The 12,115-nt window shown below is 41.9% G+C and overlaps 1 protein-coding gene across 2 annotated transcripts in view; it reads right to left on the reverse strand.

Moving 5' to 3' along the window:
- The window catches only part of ALDH9A1 (aldehyde dehydrogenase 9 family member A1), a 28,669-nt gene extending 18,974 nt beyond the window's left edge, over positions 1-9,695 (reverse strand). Inside the window, exons 1-2 of one of the 2 annotated variants that reach the window (XM_079929413.1) lie at positions 9,494-9,695; positions 7,541-7,686 (exon numbers count right to left, since the gene is read on the reverse strand). In XM_079929413.1, the coding sequence (XP_079785539.1) occupies positions 7,541-7,686; positions 9,494-9,674 (327 nt within the window). In that variant the 5' untranslated portion in view covers positions 9,675-9,695. The remainder of the gene's footprint in view (positions 1-7,540; positions 7,687-9,493) is intronic. The other variant, XM_079929414.1, reaches the window with a different exon arrangement.
- Positions 9,696-12,115: the final 2,420 nt, after the last annotated feature.

A 12,115-nucleotide genomic window follows, 5' to 3' on the forward strand; every position in this document is an offset into this window, starting at 1 on the left:
GACCTAAAAAGAAAAGCTAAATAATGCCCCTAAAGGAGATCAAAAAATTGAATATGTAAGAAATAGATATTTGCTATTATGGATCCAATTTAAAATAAACATTGTGGTCAAAATCTAAACATACATAAAAGATGAATCAAATAATTGACAAGAAGATGCATTATCTTATTAAAACTGATAATCAGTAAGGCTTACCAGAAGCAAAATGAAATAGCAACAGAAATTAACACAAGCATCTAATTAACACAAACTCTATCAAGATTGAGTACAAAGCTCAGAAAAGATGGAAGGAGGAATATGAAAATCAGTATGAAATACATAAAAGGACAGTTTGATAATGATATTTGGACATGTTCTGTTTCTACAAAGACCAGAGGTATAAAGTGCTTTGATTCATTCATTCCATATTTGTCGAATTCCAGACATGGCAGAGTAGAAGGACTTGAGCTCACCTCCTCTCATGAAAACACCAAAATCACAACTAACTACTGAATAACCATTGACAAAAAAGACTGGAACCTACCAAAAAAGATATCCTACATCCAAAGACAAAGAAGAAGCCACAATAAGATGGTAGAAGGGGGGCATTCGCAATCTAATCAAATCCCACGCCCGCCAGGTGGGAGACCCACAAACTGGAAAATAATTATATGGCAGAGGTTCTCCCAGAGGAGTGAGAGTTCTGAGCCCCATGTCAGGCTCCTCAGCCTGGAGGTCTGGCATCGGGAGGAGGAGCCCCAAAGCACTTGGCTTTGAATACCAGCAGGGCTTGATTGCAGGAACTCCACAGGACTGGGAGAAATAGAAACTCCACTCTTGGAGGGCAGACGCAAGGTCTCATGCGCACCAGGACCCAGGGAAAAAGCCGAGACTTCATAGGAGCCTGGGCCAGACCTACCTGCTGGTCTTGGAGGGTCTCCTGGGGAGGCGGAGGGTGGCTGTGGCTCACTGTGGGGACAAGGACACTAGTGGAAGACGTACTGGGGAGTGCTCATTGGCATGAACTCTCCTGTAGGCCGCCATTTCGACACCAAGACCTGGCCCCACCCAAGAGCCTATATAGGCTCCAGTGCTGGGATGCCTCAGGCCAAACAACCAACAGGGTGGGCACACAGCCCCACGCAGCAGCAGACAGGCTACCTAAAGTCTTCCTGAGCCCACAACAACCTCGAAACACACCCCTTGACATGGCCCTGCCCACCAGAGGGACAAAGCCCAGATCCACCCACCAGTGGGCAGGCACCAGTCCCTCCCACCAGGAAGCCTGCACAAGCCTCTAGACCAGCCTCCTACACGAGGGGACAACACCAGAAGCAAGAGTAACTACAACCCTGAAGCCTGCAGAACAGAGACCACAAACACAGAAAGTTAGACAAAATGAGATGGCAGAGAAATATGTTCCAGATGAAGGAACAGGATAAAACCCCAGAACAACAACTAAGTGAAGTGGAGATAGTAACAAATGCGGAATGACTGCCTAAGAAAAAAAGGATAGATCCAGTCTCTGCCTTCAAGGAGCTCACTTCAAGGAGTCTCACTTAGTGGGACTTCCCTGGTGGTCCAGTGGTTAAGATTTTGCCTTCCAATGCAGGGGGTGCAGGTTTGATCCCTGGTCAGGGAGCTAAGATCCCACATGCCTCACAGCCAAAAAACCAAGAAAAAACAAAATAAAAAACAAAAAGCATAAAAAAGGAAGTTAGTAACTTCTAAATAAATTCTGCAATTACTGAATAGACATGTTCCTTCAGAAAGGATAATTTGTTTACATTCAACACAGTCTAAAATAAACTGCCTTTTAAACCAGCAATTTACCTTCTCTTTCTCTGATTCTATACTCACCAAAACAACTTTTTAACAATTAACTTGTTTCCCAGTTACTGAATACTGGAAAGAGGGTACCTAGAAGGACAACAAGCATCAGTTCTGATGTAACAGTTCTTTAACTAGGTGTAAGTTATTCCCCTTCTTGGATCTGTTGAGTATGATCAACATGAAACACATTTTCAAAAGGCACGATCAACCGTAAGTGACTTAAACTACATTTCTAGAATGCAACAGGGCAACTAATCCCTAAAAAGGAAGTAGGTACTGGTTCACTAATCAGCATGAATACACTGATGAATCAAACACATGAAGAAATATTAAACTGGCAAAAGTGAAATGCTGTTGTCTTCCACATTAATACAAGAGTGGACAGACAGGAAGTAATCTGTGACTATCGCTGAAAAGCCTTGGAATATTTACTAAGAAAGGAAGTTTTATTATTATTATTTTTTTTTTTTGGTAAACAATGGACAGGCAATTAGCTTTGAGGACTGTTTCAAGGTTTGAACTCAAAGAGAAAATTCAAGTTATTGGCTGGCCTTCTGAGATTTTTCTTGTCTTATTCCAGCATTCTCTACCCTCACAAAAAAGGTTATTTCTAAAAAGCCATTATGAGGGACTTCCCTGGTGGTTCAGTGGTTAAGAATCTGCCTGCCAATGCAGGGGACATGGGTTTGAGCCCTGGTCCAGGAAGATCCCACATGCCGCCGAGCAAGTAAGCCCATGAGTGACAACTACCGAGCCCACGTGCCATAGCTACTGAAGCCCGCGCACCTAGAGTCCATGCTCTGCAACAAGAGAAGCCACCTCAATGAGAAGCCCATGCACCGCAACAAAGAGTAGCCCCCGCTCGCCACAACTAGAGAAAGCCCACGCACACCAATGCAGACTCAACGCAGCCAAAAATTTAAAAAATAAAATAAAAAGCCATTATGAGATCTTTTAACATACCTTCAAGGATCATCAAAAAAAGTCCCTGACGAAAACTATCAAAGAGTCCAAGTGGATCTCTACTGACACTTAATATTGCTTTCAGGGAAACGGTATTCGCTTACCCTCCCAGAATAAGGAGAGCAGAGGGAGAAGGGGAAAACAATATAAGTTTCCTGCCCCTACTAGTACAAGAGCCATCACAAAACAAAACTGTCCACCATGACAATGTACTGCTGTTAAGTATTTCTTGGGAAACATGTACTTCCTATCTACCCCTGTCATCCTCTCCACCACCCTGCTTCACATGTGACCTGACCAGGGGTCCTCTGGGATGAAAGAGAAGAAGCAAAGGGCAGGAGACTCACCTCTCTCCTTCACTTCAAACCCCCCAGCAAGCTCAGTGTTTAGCTTTTATAAGAGAACCACCTGAGCAAAGACATGCCCACTAAACCTTGACAAGCGTGAGCCCCTGCTTGCTTTAAGAGGCAGAGCTGAGCAAAGCAGTCACTGAAGGCAAGTGCATAATCTATATACACAATCTTTTTATATGTAAATGTGTTATCACAGTTTTAAAACACATTTTCTCTCTCCTTTTAAAGCCAAACGATAGCTACTTTCATAAGAACACTCCAACTAAGAAATGATTGGGGCCTACCATTAAGATCTTTATAATCTGATAAAAAGCATCAAAAGATTCAAAGTGAAAAGGAAACATAAGACCAATAAATATACCAAAAACCATTCACTTCACTAGGAGTCAATGGGCTCCCAGCTAAGGTGGAATTACAGGGACCAGATTTAGCCTCCACCTTAAGCAACTAAAAAGACCAGGTAAAATACATGAAACAACAATTTTCAGACACTGGACAGACAGCTCAGGACAGTGATCCCTGAGAGAGGGAAACAAATGAGGTGAGCCCTACACGTATTCTTGCCTACTGCCTGGAAAGAGTTCATCACAGAGCAGGGAGGAGGAACTTAGGTGGGGCCCAACAGATACTCTGAGTTGAGGAAACAGGTTGGGAGTTCAGGGAGTATGTGATGGCTACAGTCTGCAGGCTGAGTATGGGACAGAAGAGAGCTGCACAGGAGAACCCCAGAGATCCCCCTTAAGTCTTCAACTGAGAACTGGTCAGTTGTGAGGACACTACCCAAGGCCAGGAAAAAAACTAACCAAAAAGGTGAAAAAAATCCCCCAAACTCACACAGAGCCAGGAATAGTTCATGGTCCCACCAGCCACAGTGAGAAAAACCTCACTAATACACAGAGCATCAAGCTAGGTATTCAAAAGGGTATTCACTAGTGGGGCAAAATTAGCTTCTCTCTGGTCATACCTAACAAAGCACAGAAGCAAGCCTTGCAAGGATCAAATTGATTCCAAGTAACTTCACTGTGTCCCAGAACAAAGTTCATTAATATTTTTTAAAGTACAAGAATATTCGACATCCAACAACATACAATTCACAGTGTCTATTGGTAATAAATTACCAGACATGCAAAATTTAGGAATGTTATATAACGCCTAACCAGGAGGAAAAAAAACAATCAATAGAAACAGAACCAGAATTGAGAGATGACAGAATTAGTAGACAGGGATATTAAATGTTATTATAACTATATTCCATGTGCTCAAGAAGGCAGAGGAAAACATGAGTATGTTAGGGAGCAATGTGGAGCAACGACAAAAAAGACTCATGTTGAACTTCTAGAGATGAAAAATACACTGGATGGGATTAATAGCAGATTAGACACTATAGAAGAAAAGATAGATGAACTTCAGGCATAACAATGGAAATTACCCAAAATAAAACACACAGAGGAAAAAAACTGTGGAAAAAATGAACAGAGCATCAGTGAACTGTAGAATAGTTTGAAGCAGCCCAACATATATGTAATTGGAGGCTCTGAAGAAGAGGAGATATAAAAGGGGGCAGAAAAAAAATATCTGAAGAAATAATAGCCAATATTTCTTCAAATTTAACTAAACTGTAAGTGTACAGGTTCAAGATCAATAAACTCCAAACAAAAGAAATATAAAGAAAACTGCATCAAAAGCCATAATGATGCACCCCAGTGTTCATTGCAGCACTATTTACAATAGCCAGGTCATGGAAGCAACCTAAATGCCCATCGACAGATGAATGGATAAAGAAGATGTAGTACATATATACAGTGGAATATTACTCAGCCATAAAAAGGAATGAAATTGGGTCACTGTAGAGATGCGGATGGATGTAGACTGTCATACTGAATGAAGTCAGAAAGAGAAAAATAAATATCATATATTAACACATATATGTGGAATCTAGAAAATTGGTACAGATGAACCAGTCTGCAAGGCAGAAATAGAGACACAGATGTAGAGAACAAACATACGGACACCAAGCGGGCAAGCGGGGGGTGGTGGAATGAACTGGGAGACTGGGATTAACATATATACACTAATATGTATAAAATAGATAACTAATAAGAACCTGCTGCATAAAAAAATAAAATTAAATTTAAAAAAAGGAAGATATAATGAAATTGCTTAAAACTAGTGATAAGAAGAAAAATCTTAAAAGCAGCCAAAGGGGGAAAAAACATTAAAAACAGAGGAACAAAAATAAGAATGAAAGCAGACTTCTCTTCTGAAACAACACAAGCCAGACAACAGCGGTGCAACATCTTTAAAGTACTGAAAGAAAAAACTGTCAACCTAGAATTATCTACCTAGAATTCTTTATAAAGGAAAGCAAAATAAAGACTTTCAGACATACAAAACCTGAAAGAACATCTCCAGCAAACCTGCACTATAAAAAATGCTAAAGAAATTTCTTCAAGCAGAAAAAAAAATATGGTAACAGATGGAAATTTGGGCCTACCCAAAGGAATGAAAAGCACTAGAAATGCTAAAAATGTAGGAAAATATCAAATATTTTTATCTTATAAAAGATAATTGTGCATAGTTTAAAAATGGAAGGGGCAAAGAACTGCAGATCACGATTAACTAGAAAAATCACTACGAGAAACAACTGAGAGCTATAACTGTAGGCTGTGGTCAGAAGGTGGGATTTGTTTAGTTACGGAATAGTTTTGGGTAAAGGCAGATCCAGGGTATGATCATCAGACAAGAGCTTTAGAGAAATACAGTAATATATTTTTGACTGTAATATGTAAAATATTACATAAGATATTAAAGAAAATGGAATGGGGAGTTTAAAGGAAAAGAAAATTAATATCAGATAGTCCATTTCAGAGCAAAAAAAAAAATTAGATATTATTCAGGATTTAAAAAGTAATTTTATAATGATAAAGGAGCCAGTTCTTAAGAAGATATTACAGCCCAAATGCTTATGCACAAGGAAAACGTGAGAGACAAATCAGAATAATAAATTATCAGCTTTGAGTTACCACTTTTAATCTATCAAATAAAAAATAAATTTTAATAGCAGAAAATACCTTGTTGGGAGAAAATTCTCCAGGAATATTTTGACACTACTGCATGGTCCAGGCTTTCTGAGCAAAGGACACTGGCAAGCTGACTGAAAAACAAAGGCCTTAGAAGGCAGAGACGGGGTCTCCCGAAAGATAGAGGTCACTGGAGGGATGTGGAGATATAAAGCTCTCTACTTCCTATTCCTGGAGACATCTGCTTCTATTCCCGGGTAGTAAACCTAATGACACCTTCCCCCCTTATGAGATCTGCTTAATGAGTAACCTCTCTCCAGAGAAGAGAATGGGCAGATGTGCAGCCCCCATAAAAGCTGAGTCTCATAATTTTAGGGTTCCTCTCCTGTGGTGCAACGACTGCATGCAACAGGGTTAACACCTGCCTCTCACTGCATCACCCCATGGGGACTGGGACTCAGAAAACTAGTGCTAAAGTATTGCTCTGGGTACAGCATCTGGGCGCTGTAATAAACCCTTTCCCTAATCCAGAAAGCTTCATGTCTCTTGTCAGAATACACATATAACCTTGCAAGTAGGGTAACTCTTAGACCCTCAGTTTCTGACAATAACACACTGATGAGGAAAAAAGAAAATCATCACAGTCCTACACTGAGAAATAGCCTTGACTTATATTTTGGTGTATATCCTCTGAATTTTCTAATTTTCTGTAATGACAATCTAGTACTTTTGCTCTTTAAGACTGTAAAAAGCTAAACTTTATTTCTTAAGAGGGGAACACTGATGAATCTATGAAATCTTCCAGGCAGCTAAGGTAAAAAGTAAAACGAAAAGTGAACTTAAGAGTCATCAGAGGAAAAAGTAAAAAGGAAACAAGTATACATAGTAAAATGAAAAGGAGACAAGCTACAAAGGATACATTATCACTCCAACAAAGAAGGAAAAGAAGGGCTTCCCTGGTGGCGCAGTGGTTGAGAGTCTGCCTGCCGATGCAGGGGACACGGGTTCGTGCCCCGGTCCGGGAAGATCCCACATGCCACAGAGCGGCTGGGCCCGTGAGCCATGGCCGCTGAGCCTGCGCGTCCGGAGCCTGTGCTCCGCAACGGGAGAGGCCACAGCAGTGAGAGGCCCGCGTACCGCAAAAAAAAAAAAAAAAAAAAAAGACGGAAAAGAAAACCTGCCGAGGGAGATGTCACAAGGAGCCAAGAGCCAGAATGAAATCACTGATGGAAAGCTTGTTGTACATACCAAGGTGAGCATATGGAAATGTCTTCCTACTTCATCAAAAAGGTATCACCTAACAGCGCATCAACGTCTAACTGCAAATCATCATAAAGAACTCACAGAACAGTGCAAGAGGACTTTTCTGGAAGACATTAAATTAAAACATACCCTTATTATCCTGGCAGCCTCCAAAAGGATTCGGCAACGTTCCATGCCAGATTTTTGACTCCATATTTTAAAGGCAGCCTTTGCATCTTGAACAGCTAAATTTACTTCCTTTTCTCCTGAACACGTGAAAGTAGCTATCACTCGCCCTATATAGACAGGGAAAGTCAGTTTTATCTCAATTGGTTGCCACACATTTTAAATAAAGTATTGTGTATCCAATTTTCCTTTTATTGATCCTCTTCTTGTTTTAAAGTATGGTTTGATTTAGTGACTACCCTTATACCAGCAGCTGACCTTTTTAAGAATCTAATAAAAATTGCAGACTTCTGTCCAGAAAAATCTACTGAACCGTATCACAGAATTATAGAGAGAACATGTCCCTTGCCTAGCACACCATGAACTTCAGGGTAAGAACCCCTGCCCTCCTCTATTTTACATTTGGGTTTACTAACATTAACCTCCAATCAATTATTTCACAATGCTCCTTAACAATGTTTGAGAATCCCAGAGGTCTTACAAAATCAAAGTACTCCGTCTCCTGGGTTATGAACTCTGACTTTAAATCACTGGTTTATGTTCCATACAAGTCATATAATACTGATACTTGATGAATATGGTTAATAAACAGAATATCAAGAAAAGATATTCCTAAAAGCAAGAAAAATTTTTTCTCAAATATGGGGAAAAGACAAACAAACAGTCCCTCATTTTCTTATCTCAGTCTTATTCCCTATCCTGGGCAAAATATGAAATGATCAGTTTTTCTAGACCCAAATCCCAAGGGTTGTGACTGACTCTGCTAAAAAGAATTCTCTAAGATGTCAAGTCAGCAGTTTCTTTTCCCCTCCCACAAAAACACCTGGGACTCCTGCTTTTTCCAGAGATTTCACAAACCTGCTATTTGTTACAAATTTAAGTAGCCAACTGGTAAAGGCAGTGCTTAAGGATCACACACACTGTAGGCAATTAAAATAAAGAGCAATTTTTCTTTCTTTTGTATCATTATAGGGGTGGGGGTCAAGAGGCTGTTTCCTCCTACCTAAGGAAGAGCCTGATGGTGTCTGTGGCCCCTTCCTGCTCTGACAAGTCGCTGCTCTGTGGTTTGGTGTTATTGGTCAAATGTAAGTTCTCCAGTCTCTTGAAATCCAGTTTTATCCCTCTGGCTACATACCACTTGGTTTGCACAAACATTTACACTTCTCTCCTCACAAATATTCCATAACACCCAGCAAAACAAACACAAAGCAAAACCAAAACTAAAAACCTGTTCCTCATTTGCTTTGTGATCTATGGAGCTCCCAGGGCAAACTGAGGGCCTGGCACAGTGCTGGGCACACATTAAACACGGGATAAACGCAGGATTTTTTTTTCCCTTTCCCAGTTCTGGTTCATGTTCGGAAATATTTTAACACTAGGGGACGGCAACAAGGTCCTCATTCACGCTAACTAGAAACCTCTGTGCGCGTTCCTCCATTTTGGCACAAGTGTTTCTTTTCACCCCGTCCTTCTAGAACTCCTCTGCTACGTGCACGGTTGAAGACATTACTGCAGTCCTAACCTTAAAATTTAATGATTAACGAAGACTCCACCTCACCCACCGGGGACTTTGTGGACTCTCTGTTCAGGCGGTTGTAAAACTACCCAAGACCCCATCGAGCAACTCACCAGCCTGTCCAGTTTCCTACGACCCCCTTCGTGTCCGGTCCACATGCTTTCGAGTTTGCACAGCACCATTAGCTGCCTACACATACAACTTTATACTCTACACTGTCACTTACCTGTGCTCAGTAAACGTCTGCTGAATGCACTACATGAAGGTTCAGTGAGGTAGACTAGGCTCACCCCTGGGGCGGGGGAGAGTCAATCCGCGCCCGACCCTCGCCCCTACCCCGGTCTCCGCCTCGTTCCCCGCCCCGCCGCCCCGGCCCTGCCGCCCGGTCTCCGTCCCGTTACCGGTTGCTGGCTCTAACGCCTTCTCGGTGCCGGAGGCGTCCACCGGATCCACGCGGGCCCCGCCGCGGTAATTGAGCGGCTGAGACACGATGAAGGTGCCAGTGCTCATGGCGGCGACCAGAACAGGCCGGAGAGTGTGGCGAAGCGGAGAGAGCCCGGCCGTACCCGCTCGGAGGAACATGGGGCACGGGCGCACTGTCGTGCCCTAGGTTAAGGGGAGGCGGGGAGGGGCGGGGGCCGCTGAAGGGGCGGGGGCCGCGGGAGGGGCGGGGCCGCGGGGAGGCAGAGCTAGCTACGGGCTGAGGGGCGTGGCGCCGCTGGACTAGAGTTAAGGGGCCTCCAGGAAAGGAGCCGGGCCTTCCGGGGCGGAGTTTGCGAGACCTTTGGGGGCCCTCGCTAGGCTACTCCGCGGTCCAGGTCTGGCCCTCGCTTAGCTGAAAGGATGGGCGAAACACCAGAGACTTAAACACACGCACACGCATGCACGCTTTCTCTCTCTCTCTCTTCCTCCCTCCCTCCGTCTCTCTCTCTCTCTCTCTCTCTCTCATTTTTGCTTTCTTCTTCCAGATCAATATTTGAAACAAGAGTTATCAGGTACATCACTGCATGTAATCATCCCAGGATCTTACTCTCGATTTTTCTGTCTGAAGAAAGCGGAGGATTGGAGTGCTAGTAATTTTACTTTGGGGATTACTTCACTATTAAGCCACCATTTCTTTATTTGTGTAATAATACTTTTAAAAAGTTATTGCCTTTGTTGTACACCTGACACTAACACAACATTGTAAATCAACTATACTCCAATATAAAATAAAAATTAAATTAAAAAAATGTTTAAATGTTATTGTAAAGACCAACGGGAGGACTGTCAAGGAAACATGATATTTTGGAAAGTGCTGGGAGTGGGGGTGGTGGTGGGATGAATTGGGAGATTGGGATTGACATATATACACTAATATGTATAAAATAGACAACTAATAAGAACCTGCTGTATAAAAAATAAAATTCAAAAACAAATGCAGTAAATAATTGTGAATAAATTAATACAAGTAAAAAAACAAGATATTTTGATGTGAAGCTTTTTTTTTAAACATCTTTATTGGAGTATAATTGCTTTACAATGTTGTGTTTGTTTCTGCTGTATAACAAAGTGAATCAGCTACACATATACATATAACCCCATATCCCCTCCCTCTTGCGTCTCCCTCCCACCCTCCCTATCCCACCCCTCTAGGTGGTCACAAAGCACCAAGCTGATCTGAAACTTCTTTTTAAATTCCGAAAGATCTATGTAAATTCTATTAATGACAGCAGCACAAACGGAAACCTAATAACAGGTTATAAAGAGCAAAATCCTCATGAAAAGGCCTGTGGAAAAAAGGCACTCCCATGGTCCCAGCAGCTAAGGGATCTTACACAAAAGCAGTCTTGTTCATTCTTCATACTGAACTCCCATGCATCTGCAGCAGAGAGTTTCATGAACAGAAATTAATTGCCAATATGCACATTCCATTATTTCCGGCAGGCTTGTTACTCTTCTAGGGGCTGCAGTCTTGCTCAATGTTCTTTCCTTTACCTACCAGCACAATATTAGGGAGGGTGATTTTCACGTTTGAAACAGAAATAAACTACACTGGTCAACTTTTCCAGAACTCTATGCCAATCTGTTAACCCCTGCAATGCTTCTGAGATTTGTAGGTCTTGGTCCTCAAGTGGAAACAGCAACATTCAAACTTAGAACACCTGGGGCCAAACTCCGCTACTACCTTTGTTATTATTGGCCATTGGAAACAGAATTGAAAAATATCATGAGTTGATAACCAGCAATGTAGATTTCCAGGATCACTAGATCAAAGATGGTCATTTGCATGTACAGAGACCACACATCTGAAGGTTTTTACTTGGGGGGTGCAATTCCTACTTACAATGTTCTGCCCCAACAAATGCATTTTGACCTGTCAGATCATGGGTCCTGATGTTTGTTTTAGACATATGGTCGTGATGTCTGTTGCTATAATTCATAGATTATAAAAATGACAAATCTCCACCAAAATATTTAGCTCTTCCCCTTACCTACTGGTGCTTTTATTATTAGTGTTATTAACATATTATTATTTGAAAAACCCAACATGTAGAGAGAGCTTTATAGGTTGCAAAGCCCTTTCACATTTATCTCCTCACATAATGCTCATAATAACCCTGTAAAAGAAAAGGAGACTAGTACATTGAGTGAGGAGCTCATATAGGGCACTCTCATAAATATCTTAGTGGTAATTCAGCAAGTCAGGTTTTATCATCCTTTGTGTAGATGAGGCAACTAGCTCAGAAAGGTTGTAGATCTCCCCGCCTGGAGGACCTGGGATGGGAATCCAGGTCTGTGCAAATCCAAAGCACATTTCTTCTCACTACACCAGGTCCAGATGTTGTCCCCATGAAGGTTGCCATCAAAATTCTCTTAATTGGGTAGTCATTTATCAAAGAAAAGGGGGATTTTGAAACCCAGGAAGCTGGCCCTGGGGAAAAGATTTAAAGAACCTGTAAATTTCCTGGGAGGAGCTTCTTAGCAATACTCCCAAAGCAGCTGAGAAGCCACAGAGGGTGTTGGCCAGTTGTGATCGGGGT

This window comes from Stenella coeruleoalba (genome assembly GCF_951394435.1).
Source record: "Stenella coeruleoalba genome assembly, chromosome: 1".
Classification (NCBI taxonomy): Eukaryota; Metazoa; Chordata; class Mammalia; order Artiodactyla; family Delphinidae; genus Stenella; species Stenella coeruleoalba.